Below are 22,057 nucleotides of genomic sequence, written 5' to 3'. Positions count from 1 at the left end.
CTGTCTCTAGCTCTTCTAGTCAACGATGGAGAAGTCTCACAGGCCCAATCTCAATGTCCCCCCTAAAGCTTGTATTATGCTCACCCTGCCGTGAAGGGCGCGGGGGTGGAGCGAGGGCCGGGCGCGTCAAATGACGTAAATTTGTTGGGCGTGGTTGGGCGCTACCTCCGTCTGGCGCTCGCCTTGTGCATGATTTTTTTTCTAACAGCGCGAGCAGCGCACGGCTTCTCTCCAAACATGTCCGCTTTCAAGCCACTGAGCCCTGAACACTGAGCTGTGTTTTCGCCACATTTCTTGACCCATGTGGTAGGCTATAAACTTTGATTTGCAACTGTTCGTTTTTAGTCATTTCACCAAGTAAAGTGAAAGTAAAGTAAAGTGTTGTGTTGAGAGCATTATTGAGAGAGATTAAAAGCAGCACAGAGTAGTAGGCTATCAGGGCTGAGAACTAAAACGGCTTTCAGTAAAAACAAGTTTGGTGATTCCTTCATGTGCTGATGTGGGGTCATTTGAGAGTGAAAGCGCACTCAGTACTGCACATAATAGCGTTTCATTGCGACTTTTCCACGGGCTGTTCTCACTATTTACCATTGTACAATACATGCTGATCACTTTCTGAGTATAATGGCATCTGCCCCAGCGCGGGGTCTGCACGGTGACTCACGGAGACTCGCGGGGCCACACCCCCACGGAGCTTGGTCGAGTATAATTCAGCCTTAAGCACTGAGCCCTGAGCCCTCACAGACTTAATTGACATCAGCTGGTAAGTGATGGAGTGGGAGAGGCTGCAGGGGGTCAAAATGGTATAAAGAGGAATGGAACAGCACTCTCACGTTACCCTGACAACACCAACAACAAGTGCAGCCATGTTTCTCAGCTTTGTGGGGTTGGGATTTGTTCTCTTACATTTACTCTTTTTTTTACAATATTTTTTATTCGTTTCAGTTTGCAAATGATTGTAACAGTGAAAGTATAATAGATTATTTTGCAAACAAGTATATATATATATCCTTCCTCCCACCCCTCACCCCATTCCCCCCATCCCTTCTCAAGACAAAAAAAAACAGATTAAAAAACAAAAAACAAAACAAGTATACATGTGAACTTATTTTTGGTAGTGGTAACGTTTGCTCCTTCCATCGTGTTTACTGTTTCTTTCACACTTCCGGGAAACCCCCTAGTAACCACGGTAACCCAAATGTAGCATCACAACGCTAAGAACTGTGGGAAATCCCCTCAGGCAAAGTCTGCAGAGCTGTGGACTTACGGAAAGTCTGCATTTAGGGCTCGAAAATGTCTGCCGAGAGCCCTCATGCACTTGACGATTTCACAGTGGGACAGCCCTAAGCCCTTGCACACCTCGTGGGCACGCGCCTCAAAGTCTGTGAGTCTGTGAGTGCGGACATTGAGATTGGGCCTCTCTAAGTAACTCTTCTAGTCAACGATGCAGTAAGTCTGTCTCCAGCTCTTCTACTCAACGATGGAGAAGCTCCTTTGGTTCTTGCAACAAAACCTCTCATCTCAGTGACTTGCCGCAAGTCGGTTTATACGGAAGCTGGTCCAACGGCTCACATAAAAATGGCCGATCATCCAGGAACACTGATCTGAATGGGAATAAGCATTACTGTATATCCATTGAAGGTATGCGCGCTCTACCTACTCGGGGGGGCTTTGCAGATCAGAATAAATCAATAATTCATCTGGAGGTGGCATCCTAGGTGAGCGCCCATATGGATGATGTCATCGGCCGGGCCTGCTGATGCTGCACCCCCCTCTGGGTGAAAGGTGTGTATATTCTCTCTGTGTGTCTCCAATTTCAATATGTGATATGGCAACGCAAACCTGTGATATACAGGCCAAATTCAATGTGGAAAAAAGGCAAGAAAGATAGAATAGTTGAGTATAAGGATACTATTAACAAAAATATAAATAAATGTTAGACAATTTGGTGACTGAGTGCACTACACTATAGCATGTTTACCTCGGAGATGCATCGTAAGCTTTTGCCGCCATTTTCCAGATAGACATCTCCACTCCTCTCACTCCGCTACATTCATCATAATTTCTCATAATGGAATATGTTGCCAGGGAAACACCATTTACACATGAGATGACCTCAGTCAAGATCAACCTGTGCATAAGAAGCATATTTCAGCAGCTCATCCTGACCCATTATTACCTGATGTAAATTGTTGTTGCAGATTTTTTTTAAAGTGGGTCAGAAAGCCCAACTTGTCCAGTGAAGCTGGCTCAGAGATGGATGATATAGCCAAAGCTTTGGGGAATATATTTAACTGACTGGATGCTGGAGCTGTGACACCAGCCAATAGCCTACTGCTCAACTGACAGGAGAGAAAGTAACTGCCAGCATTTTCCCTGCTAAACAGTATGTGTACTAAAACTGAAGGGGGACACACGCGCGTGCACAGTGCACACACGTACATACATCACAATCTCATTAATTTTACTTTGTGAAAAACAGAAAATCTTCAGTGGAGACTTCATTGTGTAGAGAGGTTACAGAGAAAACAATAAAACCATCAGCGATTTTTGAACAGTCTTGTCCCTCCGACCATCCCATCAAACAAAACTGTATCTCTCCCTAACTGATCTCCCATTGGTCATACATTGTTTAATGATCCCTCCTTGCATACTGTATGTACCGCCTCAATGGCAGTGGTGTAATGTAACAAAGTAATAATACTTACTATAAGTATTTTATCAGAGTGTCTTCTGTACTTTACTTGAGTGTTTGTTTCTGTCAACTTTCACTTTTACTCTACTACATTTTCCCAAATAAAATGTATACTGCACTACATTTCCCCTAGCATCTTATTACAAAGTAAAATCTGAAGAAATTTGGTAGCCTGCAAGCAAGCAGCCGCTATAAAACTCAAGAAGAAGAAGATTTGCTTGCTTTTTATTAACAGCATTTACTTCTGCTTTTACTTTCAATACATTTAATATAAGATAATTGCTTTTGATACTAAAGTACAGAAAATATCAAGCTTCTTTAAGACTTTTACTCAATTAATATTCGCTGAGGCGGAGCCCGGAGTCTCTGAATTAAGTTCTTCCTTTTGGGGGATTCTCTATCCTAGACGGAGCGGATGCCCTCCTCTCTCACCACAAGAGGAGTGTCATCTTATCACGGAGTCATTATGCCAAAACTAGTCAATTGCATATTCACATCATTCTGATATGACTGATGGTTTTTCCAAAATGTTTTAAAAATAATCATGATGGGTTTAGATGCAGACTCAATAAAGGAGCTATGTCTGCTTTGTTTAGCCAATATCTATAAAGGTTCAGCCCTTCATCATAATGGATTGCTTTTGTATTGCCGCCGAGGGCTCATAGTGATTTTTGACTTACTTTTTATGTGATTTTTTCCCCTTCATTTTGCTTTGTTATATGTATATATTTTTCTGCATCATATATTTGTTATGAGGCTGCTTTCTTGGTCAGGTCTCTGGAGAAACTGATTTTAATGGGGCTACCTACTGGATAAGTAATATAATATATAAATCAAAAATAAATCATGCAGTTCTCTTGCCAAATGTCATGCATGACTTGTTGATCTATGATTTAAACTAGATGTGAAGTAATGGGAAAATGACTACTTCATGCTGTATAGACAGCTAGAGTAATGTTGTAATGTGCTATCATTTTGAAGCCAATGGATCTCAGTCCACATTGATCCAACAGAACGAGGTAGGCACAGAAACTCCTGCCTTTAATTACCCACATGGCAGACTGACAAATTAAGCTCAGCAGTGTAATCCATATCTCACAGATGTAACATCTTTGGAATGAAGAAAAGAGAATATTGGGAGTCTGGAATAGTGTAGAGGTAAAAGCGCTGGCCTAACTGTACCACTGCGGACACCCGGGTTCAATTCCCGGCAGTGGTACTTCCCGCTTTGTCAGACCTTCCTACAGACACAATTCCCGTCCGTGTCTGCGGGTGGGAAGCTGGTGGGGTATGAGTCCCGGTTGCTACACTAGTGCCTCCTCTGGTCGGTTGGGGCATCTGTTCAGGGGGAGGGCAATCTGGGAACCCATCGGTTAACAATTATTTTTTTTCTATCTGTCTCGAGAGATTAGGGGGAGGGGAACTGAGGGGAATTGGTCAAGTACAACTGGGGAGAAACAAGTGGGAGGAAAAAAGGAAATGAAAAGAGAATATTTTTCTTTTGATCAATGCATCAATGGCTCTAATCTAATATTTATGTTATTTGTGGAAGAGAAAACTACAAAACTGCACTAAAATGCATTCTTTTGTCCGTGAAAGCAGTGCGAGGACAAAAGGCAGGTGTGTGTGTGTGTGTGTGTGTGTGTGTGTGTGTGTGTGTGTGTGTGTGTGTGTGTGTGTGTGTGTGTGTGTGTGTGTGTGTGTGTGTGTGTGTCTGTGCGTGTGTGTGGATTACATACCAGAGTTGGGGGCAGGCAGTCAAGGACAAGCTGTACCGTCACACTAGCAACTCAGTGAACTGCTAAATGAATTAGCCTTCAGTGGTTGTTTACTTCATTGAGCGATGTAATTTTGCATCATGCATATACAGTTAGAGTACAGTTAGCTTGCTAGCATTGCTCCATGACTCTCTTTATGCCGTTGGCATTACAAAGATATTACAATTTTATAGTCTGTTGACAGAGCAGACAGCCAAATGTGTTAATGTCAACCTGGCTAATATCATCAGGAGCTAATGTATGGCAATAAAATACAGTAATAATAATTATAATAATAATAAATCCAGGCCTTTGTATTGGGCAATTCCCTGCTTGTGTGTTTCTGTCTAAACTTTACAGGCTGGATAAGCATTACAACAGTTGGCCCAAAGGCCTGATCTATTATACCTCCATGGACAAACTTTCTCCAACTTGCCGTTACACCCACATACATCATTCCTATCACTTCCATTGATTTCTTGACCCAGCAAAGTACCTTTAAGGTTTGGAATCAATGTCACTATTATTTTCAGTTATGGCACACACAAAAAAATATATAATGGTGGAAATCCTGGGTCTGACTCGCCATCGAAATGTAGTGAATTGTTACTTGGCCCGAGGATGGTCTGTCAATTTCATTGAGATTTGTTCAAGTTTTGGAGATATCCAACACAGACAGACAATCAAACTAATGGGTGGAGAAATAACCTCCTGGCTTGGCAGCAATAACAGTGAAGTGTGTGAGATTGACCAATAACTGTTGAATTGGATATGTGGTGAATTAGGCAAGACAAGCTATATGACAAAAAGCGGAGGTTTGTTGGGGCAGTAAAAGTGAAAGTCCCTGCTGCATATTGAACATGTAAACACAAGCTACCTCATCCTGGTGCCAGCTGCTTTTATCCCTACAGCCTTCCCATTTCAATGAGTCAAGTGAAATGTGTTTGCAAAGCCCTTCTAACAAACAAGCTCGTCGTCACACAGTCCTTTACATAGTGAAGTACGTCAATACAGATTAAAACCAAGACACAAACACAGGAAAGGACAAGAAGTATCACTAGGCTCTGTTCACACTGCAGGCATTTATGCTCAATTGGAGGACTGACTGACTATTCATACAGTATAATATATCATCTGGGATATAACCCATATCCATTATTCATATAGGAACTGACCGTGATGTCAAAAAGGTAAATTAAGGTGAATCAAAGTATCTTCCCAAACACCAGTCAAGTTGGCTCTTTCGTTGCTTGTGTCTAGTTTTGGTTGATGCTAATGCTGGCTCAGCCAAGCTGCTGTGGATATGATATACAGTATGATATGATATGAAGGATATGATCATTGTTTCAGTTGAAGGATGTAAGATTTAACAGTGATTTTAACCACGATTCTATTGAAATTGTCATTTAAACACCTTTATCCCCGACTAAGCATAACCTAGTTATTAACACAAGTAGATTTTCTTAGGGCACGCCTTAATAAGATTGATTTTGTTTTCATGAAACTGCTGCTTGTCAAACGTTGCACTGACAAAATAAACAACAAGGCGCAGTGCACTTGAGTGACCAGAGCCCTGTACTACGAAACTAGTTTAACAGATCCGCGATAAGTCCCTTTGATCTGGTTTGACTGAACAGGATCAAAGCTATCTAGTTAACTGATACTACGACGCTGGTTTTTTACTAGGTAAGTGGACCTGGGATCTGCCTGTGCACGCGCACGTTTTTCGCTCGTGCACAGGCGCGCGTCCACGTGAAAGAGGTGCGGTAGCCAATCACATTATGAACAGCTGAGTTGATCCACGCCCACACCCATTTCCACACCCATTTCCTCGTTCCATGAAAGCGCAGTGCATGATCAGAGTTTTAGCGGATATTTAATGTATCCGCGATTTAATGTCAGAATGAAAATCCGCGTTGGATAGTCTGCTGAAGGGCTGTCTAAAGCAGCAGCTTGTATTCACATCAGTCATTTGATTTACTTCGATCAGCGATTTCTGTCTGATACAGCTGCATACATTGATACAGCAGCAACAAATGTAATCTCAGTCTATACATTTCCACAATCTGTAAGCCTATTTAGACCATAGATTTAGAAACGCATGCTCAATGAATAATGATCTCTATCACTCATGTGTGTGGTTGCACTGATCGAATAATTCATATATAAAATAGCCTAGTATAAAGCCTAATAGCCTACTATAAAAGAGAAAACTGCTGAACTGAATTGAGACGATGCAGATTTTCTGGCATGTAGGAGAATATCACCCTCACTCCATTTGAGGGTCCATTCATGATATGCGCCGCGGTGATTAATAGTGATCATATTTCTCCACGCATCGTTGAGCTGTTAAGACATAAAGTGGTAAGTAGGCTTAATTTAATTATGTAGCCTACAGAGCCACAAATGTTTTTCTTGTTATATTCTCAGTTGACTGCAATCTATTTTTCATATGGCGATCTTATATGAACGGTGAGTGACTCCAGAGAGCCGATTATATGGGTCTGTCATGGATTTTGATCTTATCCTCTGAAGCTAACCTGGTCGCGACCAGGGGCCTGTACTACGAATGTTGGATAAGAAGATCCAGGATCTGTCCCTTGATCTGGTTTGTCTAAACCAGATCAGCTCGATTGTAGTTAACTTGTACTACGAACGTCGATTGCCACTCGTTAACGCGAACCAGGTTTTTCTAATCTAGCTGAGAGCTCGTGCACATGAAAATGCCCGTGCACTGGAGCTCGTGCTCGCAAAAGAGGCGTGGTTTTTAACAACTGCCAATCACAGTGCAATATGGACTGCTCCAACTCTGACAGCGCCAGACACGCCTATTTCCTCATTGAATGAAACCGCAAATACAAATCTGCGTTGGATATTATTACTGTTCCCGAATGACTGTCTAAAGTGACCACTTTTATCCACACCAGTAATTTCTTTGAAGAGCGGTTTCGTAGGCTATCTACAGCTCTATATCTACAGTCTTTTGTGGAAGCAATGTGTAATCTATCTCAGTCCAAAATCCGTATGTATAGACCATTTAGGCTCAACGAATAATAATGATCTCATGATGTGTTTAGTCGCACTGTGCGACTAAACACATCATGAGATCATTATTATTTGATTGAATAATTCCTATAGGCTAATCAATAAAAAAAAGAATGATAATAAAATTAAAAAATGCTTCTGAACTGAATCGACACGGTATGTGCGGGCATAGATTTCATTTATAAAAAATAGCCTATTTTGTGGTCACATATATAGGCTATTGTCAGCAGAGTCGCATATCTCCATATTTCATATAATGATGCTGGAAATATGAAGTTCAATCACATCATACAGGCCAAAAGCAACACAGTTGCAGCTGCAAAATGCAGGAGTAGCCTAGATATGAATCATCTTAATATGATTAAGATGATTAATCATCATGATGATTATATGTGCAGGTGATCCCATATTAAATTGCTTAGATGTAGTAGGCTATTCTAGCATGTAGGCTATGACCATTTCAATTCCAACCCAACGTCAGTCTCAGCTCCGTTGCGCACACGGCACCGTGCGCTTTGGAGACATTTATGTAACCTTTTTATGCCGGTTTAGTGATATTTCTCCACTCACTATTCAGCTGCAATCGATCAGCGGGGTCAAACAATGTATCTAGGCTACTTGAGAGCACAAAAATGAATATATAAAAACATATTCCAAAGTGGTAAGTAGGGCTTAATTAAATTATTCGTCCTTGATTAATTCAACATTACAATTTGTGCTCCTTCCTAGATGGGAAACTCGTCCAGAAAGGGGTTGGCCATTTTTCCAAACTGCTGATTCGATTGGTTCGTGGGCGGTGTATTTAAGGTCTAATCTTATCCTTGCAACTTAACCTGCTGCGGACCAGGTTAAGTGTGAAGCATAAGTTGCTATGGAAATATATGTCGGTAAGAAGTTAACTTGCTTTGTAGTACGGCTAAACCAGGTTTAAACCTGAAGTTACCTCGCTAAACCACTAATCTTGCTTTGTAGTACAGGCCCCAGGTTAGCTTTGCAGCGTCAGTTGCCATGGTGATTGAAAGTTAACTTGCTTTGTAGTACGGCTAAACCAGGTTTAAACTCAAACTTACTCGGATAAGGCATTAAACTAGCTTCGTAGTACAGGCTACAGCAGTAGACCAATTAGAAATAAACTGTGTTACTTGGAACCATGCAAATGCTGTAATCAAAATATTGCCTTGAGCAGATTACTCCCAGCAGTCAAGACTATCGGTGTGCATGTAAACAGACTCGTTGTCATGGCAACAATGACAAATTACAATTTGTGTGTTCGATTAGAAGTGGCATGTTGACCACCTGCTTCAGCATCTGATTTTGCACCTTGTGCGTTTGCATTCCGCCCAAGAAAGAATGCTTTGCAAATGAGTCATTTCCTCCCTTTGCTTCAGACACAAAGAGGACACGATCTGCTGCATGCTGTCAGCAGCACCATAGATAATAACCTACACACTGAGCCTAGCTAGCCTAGAGCAGTGATTCTCAATGCGGGGTCCGGTGACCGCCAAGGGTCCTTGAGGGGATTCCAGGGGGTCCCCAGCAAATTGATGCATTATGAAATGATGAAACCCCACCATTATTTAATTTACAAGAAGCTAATTAGAGAATGTAGGATAATAACTGCTTTGATCATAGTTTCACTGTTAGGCTATCTCTCTGCCTACAGTACAATACAGTCATGCAATTCTGGACAAAATCATAGGATGGTAGGATAATGACTGCTTTGATCATAGGTTCACTGTTAGGCTATCTATTTGCCTACAGTAGAATACAGTCATGGAATTCTGAATGAAATCATAGGATGGTAGGATAATGACTGCTTTGATCATAGGTTCACTGTTAGGCTATCTCTCTGCCTACAGTACAATACAGTCATGGAATTCTGAATGAAATCATAGGATGGTAGGATAATGACTGCTTTGATCATAGGTTCACTGTTAGGCTATCTATTTGCCTACAGTAGAATACAGTCATGCAATTCTGGACAAAATCATATCTAGCAGCAATAAAACAATATCCTCAGATTTGGGTCAGAGACGCAACATTTCTTCAAATGGGGCTCCGTGGCTCGAATGTGAATGAAATGATGGGTCCTTGATATCGCTGCTGTCGTGCAGAAACCTTGTATCTCCAAAAAAGCTATTTTTCACAATGAAGAAAAAAATTTCACATTTTAATATACAGTGTAATAGTACAACATTAATAACCAGTAATATAACATCTTTCGCTGGTCCAAAGTACCTGAAACCTTCACAGGTTATTTTTGGGTACCCCCTAAATCCATTTATGAAATAAAAAGAAAATGGCCAAATTTGGAGATACAAGGTTTCCACCCGACAGCAGAAAAAGGTTGAGAATGACTGGCTTAGAGGCTAAAGAGACCGCTTTAAAGTGAGGCACAGCAAACAAGAAAGAGATCAGTGGCAGGTCTGCCATGACGCACAGAGGGGCTCAGCACTCCTGTGGACCGGAGGTCTGCCATGGCGCACAGAGGGGCTCAGCACTCCTGTGGACCTGAGGAATGATTTGGAAGCTGTTAAGCTGCAGCCTCCTCCAGAGTGCTGTCATGTCACAGGGTTTCTATTAACTCCTGCACCTCTGCATAGGAGGTGCTACAAAACAAAACATCACTCAAGTCCAGGAGGGCACTGCTTGACTCTCCCTGTCCCCTTTTGTGCCTCATACAGGGCTGCTGAGCAGCATGTTGACAGTTACCTAAGGCGTCAAGGGGAGAATTTTGTCTATATATACTTCTTTTTTTGGTGGTGGTGGTGGTGGTGGTGGGGGGGAGAGGATGCGGGAGAAGATACCCAGCTGCTATTTAGAGATATCTTCTTTCCCTAGTGCGTGCAACAGAGACACGCTCAACGGAATCCCAATTTCCTCTCCCACAGCACAGCACTTGTCAGTGGAGCACGGTAAGAGGGAGGCTGTGGTCAAGAGCGTAGCACTACTGCCTCCCTGTGGACAGATTATTGAAAGAAAGAAAGAAAATAGGCTACCACACTCAGTCAACCACTGCACTTCATCCGATCCAGGTTCAAAACAAACGAGTGATGTAACCACCATCAGATGCAACGAGACATCAGGCTACACCGTCATAGATCTACAGAGTCATTCGTCAGATGGACCAATCCGACAGCAGTATGCGGCCCTGCCATTGAGGTTCTCAAGTGGGCACCTTCTCTCAGCGATGCTGGAATGTACACGTGGTCTATGACTTAGATTTAACACCTACTGTAATACACCTACACATTAAGTCATTAAGAGCATCAACTAAATGGCTCAAATGTAACAAAAATAAAAATGAACCCAACAACAGCGTGCTTGAAACAACCGTATGACACTTCTGGTCTATATTTTTATCTTCTAAAAGAAAGCTGAGAGGTGGAAAGTGTTTTGTTGTGTGCCTCTATCAATTACAGGTGTGTGTGCTTAGATTAGCACTTCCATCTGTCTCAGAACATTGAGGGCACAACATGCGCGAGCGCACGCACACACACACACACACACACACACACACACACACACACACACACACACACACACACACACACACACACACACACACCTCCTTCCCCTTCTACCCTTCTAAAAAACTGCTGCTACTTCAGAGGTGTTAATTAAAGTCTGAGAAGCTGGATTATAGATACTAGTAATGTAATACCGTCACTGCTGGATAATAACTGCTCAAAATCTAATAATGTGCATTATCATGGCAGAAATAAGGAAATTTTGACAAGTTATTACATTATTCAACATTTTGCTACAGATGCTAGAAGACTAGCCACTGGTCCCTCTAGCATGAATGGATTAGGCTATGAAACCAAAGAAACCATACATTTTTAGCCTATACCCCATCCTCTCTACTATCCAATACAGGGACAAATACTGACCAGCAGGGGGACTCCTGTTGTTAGAGAATTTTACAATACAACAATACCACCTGCAATTACGTTAAATTCATTTACTTGAACTTTGTTATAGCTGACAGACAGAAGTTAAAAAAGAAAAGGAAGCCATCAGGCAGGCTTTACAGCTCATCAAATATCTAGGCTATGTTGTTTTTTTACTGCTAAATGATGGAGGACAGTCAAGGACAGTACTACATTTCGGCGACTAAAAAAGCTAAAAAGCGGATCTGGAGAGCTATAAAAGTGCCATGATGTATTACTACATCTTCACTAGATGTTTCTGTTGGATCTCTGCTCTTATTTCCTGTCTCTGTCTATTGTGTAAAATGTGACTTTGCTTGTGTCAATTACAGACCAATAACAGCCTCATAAATGAAGACCATGGAGAAACCCACAAATCTCCTGGCTAGATTTCTTGAGTGACTCGTTGACACTAGAAGCAAACACATAGATGTCTTGAGTGACTCGTTGATGACACGGGTCAAGAATCTGTAATGCCAGGATCAGACTACACGATATTTTTTGTCGTTCACGATGTCACCATGTCAGACGAGACCATCATACTGCCATAAATTCGTGGCATGTCTTGGTCGGGAGACTGGCCACACTACAAGTGTATTCTCGCTAACACCGACAGAGCATCGTATGCCCCCGTCATCACGTCGTCTGCTGTCGTCAGCGAGTTCACAGGTCGTCGGGGAGGCGGACCTGTGAACGAAATCTCCCAGCATGCATTGAGGCCAATACATTGACAAGAAATAGCAACCAAATCAGCCTAAATAGGCTAAAGTGGTAGATAGAAATAATGTTTATGTTAGCACAACATGGAATTGTAGAACATTTCAATATTGGACAAAATAAAACATTGAAATCAAAACACAACCCTATGTGAAACATGTATGTAATCCAGGTGCTATATATATCCCTCGCAGAATTGACGTCATTTGGATGAGTGACACTGATGCACTGTGATGTCCGCTCCAACCTCCAATACTTCATGTGCACGCCCACTATTTTCTTGCCAGCTGCTGCGAGAGAGAAGGAAGAGAAACGAGCATGCAGCCGACTCTGCTGAGCTCATGTTATTTGTAGTGAGCAATGCCCATTGCCCAGGCGCTTAAACGCAAATTAAAACACCCTGGCCTTTTTATCTCTTTTATTCTTTTGAGCGGAGCGGAGCGGGCGAAATCTGTATCGAGCGGGGAGGCGTTATTTCGAATCGCACATAGGTTACGCAAAAACCACCTGTGCCCGCCTACGCAGCAGTCAAGCACCGGGATTGGCCAGGAGCAAGTCTTTTCTCTTCTTTTGACAGCTGGAATCTCCCACACCACAAATCGATTTCATCAACCAACTGAATTGCGGACATTGAAATTAATTATTAGTGTATTAACGCCAATGAAAACGTAACACAAGCTTTTAACACACAATCGATTTTTAAACATTTATTTCAAAACATATTGTAAAATTCAGGCCTTGTCAGCGAAGTGACATGTTGTTTAACCTGCAAATGAAAACTATAAGCGGGGAGCGGTCTCCCCAGGACCTGATACCTGTCTTCCGGGGTGTCACACTAGGCGAAACCATGTCCAAAAGACTGACATGCCAGTCTTTTCGTCAGGGCGTCGTGAGGCGTCCTAGACGTCCCGACTGGTCCCGACGCTGGTCTTTGATTATGTCACACTACAAGAGGTGAAGACGGCCGATCGTCGTCCCCGACGGTCATATTCGGGCCCGACGCTGAAAATCTGTCGCGCACGACCAAATCGGTCTAAAATCGGGCTGAATTCGTGTAGTCTGAACCAGGCAGAGATTCATTGGATGCAATTAGCCTAATTCAGTGGTTCTCAAAATGTTTCCACATCAAGGACCCCTAAACTTGGACATGATGCTAAGCCTGAGATCTGATTGGCCATCTTCATGATCATATCTATTTCTGCTATTGTCCCCTGACAGATGACATCCTATGACATCTGTCAGCAACCTAAAGCAAGTAAACACATTAGCCTTTTGTGAACTCTACTGCTTAGCAATTTCCTAATATCAACATGTCAAATAACCTTACAGCTGCCATCCTGTATTAACAACAGACAGCCGTCATGAAGTCATGTTTCCATAACCAAACAATCTATAACTATGGATTGCTATAGACTATCCTATCAGTATTTGGAAATCTTCTACAGACCTTCAGACCATTCAGCCTCTCTCCCTCCTCACCGATGCACCTTTTGTTCCGTTTGCTTGTTTAATATCGTTTGTGTTGTCGAGTTATTCTCCCTTAGTTTTAAATTATTGTTTACTTTTACTTTGGCGTATGACTCCCTTCATTTGTTACATCCTTGAGCTGGGTTGTAACATATGAGGGGGAGTCATACACCAAAGTAAAAGTTAAAACAATAATGTATTAACTAAAACTAAGGGAAATAATAACTAGACAACACAACCTACAAGAACAGAAGGTGCGTCAGTGAGGAGGGAGAGACTCAATGGTCTGAAGGTCTAAGCCCAATGAGTACACCGGGGCCAGGTGCACCCAATCAGCCTAACCCAACACGTGACAGTGACACCCACCCACCAGACACAGACCGACCGTCAGTGATTGCATGCTACAATGGGTATCAGCACTCAGTGATAGCACTAGCCACAGCATCCAGCAGGTGGCGCACACACACACACACACACACAGAGCATGCTCCAACGGGTATCAGAATAGTATCAGTGAAAAACAGAGAGGAGAGGTGGCAGCAAAACCAAATTGATGTTGGTCATTATTTGAAACTACAACTCACCTGATATGAGAAGAGCAGAATGCCAAGCCATGCGTGATGCCAGTCAATGGCCGAAACTAAGTTGGTCACAGAGTCCTAGAGAGCCAATTATAGAGCAAAGGTGTGAGATGAGATAGATTTGTAACGATTAATTTCAAAGTCATAGATCACCTCCTCCCTGTCTGAAAACGTGTGGAGTCATCAGCAGAGTGGCTCTGTGGTCCCTTCATGCAACTGCTGCTAAAGGTCAGAAGGTATATCATATAATATATGTATATCATTATTGGGTCTCATGTAGCCTATAAAGATTTTAAAGCTTTTCTCTTTTTGCTTACAGTGAAGGCCATGCTTACAATTTCTTTAACCAGTCATTTCCCCCTCCAAATTTCTGGCATCAAAACAATCTATCATTATCTCAGCTATGAATCATTAGATTCATAGATGTTATTTTGCCGATTGTCACGGTTTATTTTAGATGAAATCATAATAGTCAAACATTTTAAATATAGCCTACTAGTATTCTGCTCTGATTCAACCAATGCTATATCCAAAATGATCAGCTCATAATCAAAAACAAAACAGCATGTTTTGAGAACACAATCCACTGTATGTTTATTTACATTCCTTTCATATTTACTGTTCAGAGATAGGCCTATACATTCAAGGCACAGTCAGTCACCCCAATCAATTGGTAATCTCACACAAACACTATAAATGTGGAGGGGGTTTTACGTCATGAACCAGAAGAACATTAACACGGTATATGGCATGACAGAAGTGGCGTACAGTAGATGTCATCCAAGAATCTTGTGCACTCAAAAGGAATGTATACATTTCAGCAAAGAACAAAGGTATTCATGCCCTTAAAGACATACCATGGCAGAAAATGCTTTATGCAAAATCTACTCACTGAGCTCAATTTTAAACTAATAAAACTTCAGACATTTATCTGAATGAGCAAAAACAACCAAACAGCTCAGTTTTGAAAGTCTACTACTTAGACCATTTGTTTCAGTGGTCATTTTGAGCAACTACAGTAGATGAACAATCCTTCCTTGTTAATTCAATGTTCACTTTAAGCAGTGTAGGTGAAAGAAAGATCTGAAAAATAAATATTAATATTATAATAAACTGATGATTGGTTACAAGTACAATATTATAACAAAGAATGCCACAGTCTTGTAAACCTTTAGTGCATTTTTTTTTTTACCTTTTTAAATTGGAACTACAACAAAAAAGGAAAAAAGTTACAAATAAGGGACAACAACATCTTGAGAATTCCGTTTTTTTACAACCTTAATTCCAGCTTTAAATATGATATTTAAGTCACCCTGATAAGTCCGGTCTGATTCCCATGCACTGAAACAATCATCTGTTTTGAACTAAAACCCTTGGGCTGGATAAATTAAAGTGTCAAGAGATGTGCAGCTGCTGTTGAAAATGAAAACTGGGCCTCAAAACATCCTTCACTCAGTAATCTTTATTCCACCACAAAACAAAACAAAACAAAACAGGGTTCTCTGTTGGTGCTCCAACGTAACTGCTCATCACCTCATAGCAGCAAAAGCTTTGGCTAAATGATACCCAGCTGGTAAACAAAAAGGAGGCTTTTTTTAATTTTTTTTTATCTCTGCTTCAAATCCAATTGTAGTTTGTTGGTGTCGAACATGCCAATTACAATTGCGGAGACAATGTAAACTTAAGAGAAGAAAAGGCATGTTCAATGAGCTTGGGTAATGGGTCCTCAGGCAACAAACTTGTTCTTGGTGGAGGAGCCGCTCTTTGTGGCCGTGTCTGCATGCGACTGGTATCCGATGATCACTTTTAGGGGAACACCTAATCTCTCTTTATACACACGCCTAGAAAGACACAGCACACAAACATGCATCATGTAATATTTGTGAGACAAAATCAACAACTCTTGAGAAGGCCATACAGTATAGGCACATGAGTGATCAATAGATAATCCACATTTAAAAAATAAAACAAAATCAGCAAAGCCTAGGGACTGTCTGATATTTAGGTCGGGTGGTGGAGGTAAACAAAAGAGGGGGGGGGGGGGGGGGGGCATTTTTATTTTTAGTACTGGGGAGGGCTAGGTATTTTATTTTGAGATAGGAGGGGAGGGCATATAAAAAAGTTATTTTCTGTTTTGCATTAGTTTGCATTGTGTTTTGCTATGTAGCCTATGTTTTATCCACCCCCCCCCCCCCCCCCCCCCCCCCCACGCAAATGGTTTCTCCCTATTTGGTCAAACTTGGGTGTGCTGCCTGCTTCTGCATCTTCCCATAATGGAAGCTTTGGTTAATGAACACAATGCATACCAGAAAGAATGACTAACTGTAATAAACTGTTATGGGGTTTTGTGTGCTGGGATAACCCCATGCCATACAACGCTTATGTATGAAAATTAAAGCATTTAACTGGTAATTTGTTATTGCTCTCATTATGCAAAAGTAATTTTGTTAATTTGTTGGGGAGTCCAATATGGTTTCAGCATTTTGCTGAGTGGACCTTAAAGAGCTATGGGTGTTATCGAGTCAGCAGTGCAAGTCTTCCATTTATTCTAACTGACAGTCTGTTAATGTTCTCTTTATTCTTGGTAATTAGCTACCAATAATTAATGGTCACGTCAGCTTACCCTATGTGTGTGACGGCATCTTTGTTTTCATAATCGGTGGTCCATATTGCTATTTTATCTCCTTTAGCTCGGACGTTAATGACGGCCCCGCACACGTCATCACTGTGCTCGTCAAAACCTTCGCCCACAAGACACAGGAGCTGCAGGAAAAACATTATGGATTTATTTTTGACAAATGAATTTTATTTGATAGGGATTGACATAGTTCCAATACATACAGTGCATGAAACTGATGTGCTGCACAGTTTATCGCTATTGACAATTGACAACTCTTGTCCCTAGTTGGGATTTTTACACATCCAAGCAATTCCTGCCGATAGGCTGGTTACCACAGGTAGTTAATAAAATAAGACTGAGAATGAAAGACGCCAGTGAGTGTGTTGATGTCTGCACCAAATAGACTATTTAAGATGCTCCGTGTGGCTCCAGTGCCCTCCTATTCGATGCTGCTGTGTTCCTGATCTGTGAGCACTGGTCCTCATCTCCTAAACTGGTTTTAGCGTGTGAATTTTCAAGTTAAGACTGAGAATGATATTACTAACTACAGTAATACTATCTACAGTAATGACAGCATGGCTACACCGGAGCGTTTCTGTTCTGTCCCGTTTGGGTAGCAAGGGTCGTATCAGACCTTTTGCGTGAGGCTGAACTTACCGTCTCCAACCAGAACCGGTCCAGATCCGCCCTGCGCTGCTGCTTGGACATAGTGATCAGCCAGCGGCCGCCTCGTCTGTTCCGCTGATCCTCCCACATGGGCTCGATTCCATCCTATTTCCAGAAGAAATGTGTGAGAGGGGGGTGTATTTACCCAATAGGTCACAACATATAGCAAACAGCTCAAACCAATGCCTCGTCTACATACTCCATTTGCCCTATTCAGTCTGGATGGGTATAGATAGCCTTGGCACGACATGCGTCAAGTCATGCAATGTCATCACCAGCAAAAAGACAGGCGCAAAAGCAAAGGCCCCTTACCTTAAACAGTGAGTAGTCGCAGCCAGACATCAAGTTACTCGATAGTTGAATGTGATTATATAAACTAGGAAATAAAAGACGGTAAAACATTTTAAAAGTATGTAACAGAAAAGCGTATAACTGTGTCAGACATAGTGGTCGAACAAGCTTTTTAACAATGATAGCACTTCTTCCAATCTCTTTTAGTCGCCTTCCAGAACACAAGACACTCAAAACAATTAAATGTGGCTCTAACAGGACAAAAAACCCACCAACTTTGAAGCTGAGGATTTCATACCCTGCATCACTTCAAATTATTCTCCAAAGCATACAGTGTGAATAATTTAAGGGACGGGGCATTACAATAAAAGGCTACGTGCAAGGGACCGTGAAAGATACACTATCAAGTAGGCACAGCAGGAACAAAATACTACATAGGAAAAGTTAATTTCCAAAAGTGTATATTGCTAATTGGGGGGGGGGTGTATAATTATTTTGAAGTTAATTATTTAATATTTCCAAATACGGTATATAAAAGGTTCAATCAAACGTCTTAATTGGCTTGCTAGAAAGTTGTTTTCTAAGTCGTCATTTTCTCCCCAAATGGTGGAGCAAAACTCAGTTCAGTTTATAGCCCCTCATCACACAAGCACATCTCAGGGCTTTACACAGCATCATCAGTCATATACATCATAATCTACACACAACATAGGTTACATAATACGTCATTTAGATACTACACATTTTACTACATTACATTACAATACTACACGTTTAAAATACATGCTACAGCATGCGCTGGGACGCATCATCAGTAATGTTAGCTGGGGTCGTAAGGTGTTTCGGGTCTGTCAACATCATACACCCTCGCCCAGTAGACCCAGCCGAGGCCGATTAAGACCCCGACCCGCATCCCAGAAGCAGCCGCTCACGGATCAGCCTTCCTACTCCGCCTGCAACGTTGCCCGTGGAAGGGTTGATCACGCCAAATCCGCTACAATAGTTAGTGCTACACCGCAGTATTGTAAGACCCTTCGGTGCATGGAGGGTCTAAGGCCCTGTGTGCGTGACTCCAGGCCGGGCTCCTACGTCTCAGCAGACCCTCCCGGAGTAAAGGCAATCCTACCATGGGCAGAGAGGACGCCTCAAGGCCTGTGCGCTGCATGTCATTCGCCTGCGGCGAGCACCTCGCTCTAGCCTGAAGGACCCCAGGCCGCGCCCATCTACACAATATATAGTTTGATATTGTGCCATGTTGTGCATAGTAGCCCTTAGTCTGGTCACTTATTTAACAACAATATACTTACGCCCAAAAGTCCTCCACGGTGTCAAATTTGGAGATGAGACGCAGGTTGAGTTGCCATGTTTTACTCTTGTCATTCTTGAAAAACCAAAGAGCCCACCTGCAATTCAAAGAGTCATTCATGTTGGGCTATCAGTGCATCACCTTCATCCACCATGTTGGCTCAGTGCATCACCTTTAGGGATGCACCGATATGAAAATTTTGGCCGATGCCGATAACCGATATTAACATTGCTGTTATGGCCGATAACCGATGTTTCCCGATGTCGATATGATCTGTATAAAACCACATTTCTATGATAATCACATTTTGTACATACTGAAAAACACATGTAAACACTAAATTTGAAAACGTAATGCATTTCTTTATTTCCAAAACCTTTGGAAAAGCCCATAAATCATAGATTTACTGCATTATTTCATCTCAATGTGAAGAATTTGGCTGATAATGATAACCGATATTAACATTGCAACATCGGACCGATACCGATATGTTAAAAAATGACTAACATCGGCCGATACCGATATGATTGCAGATATATCGTGCATCCCTAATCACCTTCATCCGCCATGTTGGCTCAGTGCATTCCACAATCAAATGTACAACTTACTTGTTTTGTAATGGATGTTTGATGTATGCTTCAGGCCTTATCATCTTTTGACTGATTGCTTCACATTTTTCCTTCTCAGCATTCGAAGCAATCAAAGTTGACACCTATAAAAACAATAATAGTACCATAATTAAAAATACATATATTGATCTAAAAGCAGGATGGGGCAGTAAAGTGTCACAACCTTGCAGCCCATAAAAGGGTTTGAATTGGGGGGGGCACACCTTCAGCACAACACAGCAATAAGAAACAAACAGCTATTAATTTTACCCTCTACTCTGTTATGTCTGCAAATGTAATGAAGGCTGTAATTGCCAACGAAAATATATTGGTTTCAACAACATACCGGTAAGCAACTTTTTCCTGCAACTTCGCCCAAATATGGATGACTTTTTTTTGTTAAGAGTACAGAATCTTGTGAATAAATAATTACTATAGTGACTTATTATGTTGTCAAAATGATTAATACAGTGAGATCTGAAACAAATTTGAGAATGTTACTGGAAGATTTTAGAATCAGAATAACTTTATTGATCCCAAGGGGGAAATTAGGTCATGCTACATTTGCTCACACTCAGATAGGAAAGAATATAAACATAGAGACATTATAGGAAGCATAGAATAAACCAAAAAACACAACAATGAAAATGGAATAGAAGTTAGGTAGCCTATATACACAAAAGTGTCTATCACAAAAGTGTCACAAATGTGTGCCTCCTCCTCAAGTATTAAATCATTGAATGTATCATACTATTATCATGATTTTGCATATCTGCCAACATGGGCTGTGAAAAGTGAAAACCCAACTCTGGAGCACTCTGCTCATTGAACACCTGCTCATTAACGAGCACATGGAAATGCTCACATCTAATTGGCTGTGATTATAAGCCTTATGAAGAGTGACAGGTGCAAAGCCCAATGAGAATCTACGAGGGGCCACATGAGAAACCCAGATTTTTGCCAGTGGTCACTAGATTAAATTATATAAAACATACTGCACATTCTTCAGCATTTATTATAGCCTATTGAAAATGCACTCCAAACAGCCAATTTATGTAATCAAAGTGAGAAATGGTTGACGTTTGACCGCGCTACAAATGAATGGCAATTAACGTCGTCTGTTTCAACATCAAAACTCAGTAGCTAGTCTGTTAGCCTACTGCTTCTGGTGAGTGGGCAGTGGGCACCTGCTTGAGGAAAGCATATTTACCAGGATAAACGTCTGTTAACGATTGACCAATGTATTGTGGCACACTCACCACCAGTGCGGTCGCCATCTTCAGGAAATCTGATTCTCAGTTTTTGGCGTGTTAAAATACGTGATTAGACCACCTGGTTCACGGTATCACGCATGCGCACGAAGAATCCATAGTAGTAGCCGATATATCAGGGCGAGACACGCTAAACTTCCAGTATCGTCTCGCCACTGCCACGCCCATTTAGGAGACTGGTCAGCCAATGAAGTTTCATACCATTGCCAATACGATAGCCAATCACAAGCTGATGACCACGCCCGTTTAGGAGACCAGAAGAGCACCGTGCAGTGGGGTATCTCTAGATTTAAAATAATAAAAAAAAACTCTAGATTTCTATAGCCTATTAAAGATATCTGGTAGTAGGCAGGCTGCCTGCAGCAAGACTCCCAGATGGCTCTGGACTCTCCATAGTAGGCTACAGTCTCTATCCAATGGCTATCTAGCAAGTTACCAAAACTAGATCATATTATTGATCCATTATAGAGCTGGTCACAGGGCAGGGTTTGAGTCAGTGATCCACTTTCAGCTTAGTGTTAATAGACATTATTATTACTATTCATTAATCTAATTCCCAGCAATAGATAGGCAATTCACGAATTACCTATACCAAACCATATTACTTATGCCAAGCTGAGCTGATGAAAAGTTTTGTTTAGAAGGTATTACTTAATTGCTCATCCTGCAATTACAATAGATTAGATCAGATTAAATTTTAATCATCCCTGTGGAGCAATTGGCCATTAGATGTACTCCCTGTGGCATAATAGTAATTAAATGATTTTTGGTCTTACAAAAGGCTTCTATACAATATATGGCAATAAGATTAACAAGTTAAAAGATATCTGTATTTAACAAGTTAAAAGATGTATGTATGAAAATGTAAAAAAATATATATCTAAAATATGATTGTGATTTTGACAGGTTCAACTGCTTAAGCATGGCTTTCTAAAGCCTATGTGCCCACTGCCCAGACAGAAACGTCCCTTTTCAGTCCGGCTCAATCAATCCCAGTCTTTTAGAACTGTTGGAGAAATGATAGAGGTTGCTGGATGAATCATTCATTCTGAGTGCACTACTGTCTGCATACTGTGTGGGCGGCAGGGTGACCTAGTGGTT

The 22,057-nt window shown here is 41.5% G+C and overlaps 1 protein-coding gene across 1 annotated transcript; it reads right to left on the bottom strand.

The window, feature by feature from the left end:
- Positions 1 to 15,920: 15,920 nt before the first annotated feature.
- eif4ea (eukaryotic translation initiation factor 4ea) lies at positions 15,921 to 20,962 on the bottom strand (the record flags this gene model as incomplete). Its single annotated transcript, XM_083651482.1, has 7 exons — positions 15,921 to 16,035; positions 16,818 to 16,957; positions 17,472 to 17,585; positions 17,793 to 17,856; positions 19,079 to 19,174; positions 19,686 to 19,789; positions 20,945 to 20,962. The coding sequence occupies 7 exons, from the start codon at positions 20,960 to 20,962 to the stop codon at positions 15,921 to 15,923; spliced, it is 651 nt and encodes a 216-aa protein (XP_083507608.1).
- Between the last annotated feature and the right edge of the window lie 1,095 nt (positions 20,963 to 22,057).

This window comes from Poromitra crassiceps (genome assembly GCF_964638095.1).
Source record: "Poromitra crassiceps genome assembly, chromosome: 15".
Classification (NCBI taxonomy): domain Eukaryota; kingdom Metazoa; phylum Chordata; class Actinopteri; order Beryciformes; family Melamphaidae; genus Poromitra; species Poromitra crassiceps.
The sequence above is the reverse complement of the archived record's forward strand: the minus strand, read 5'-3'. Positions and strand labels throughout refer to the sequence as shown.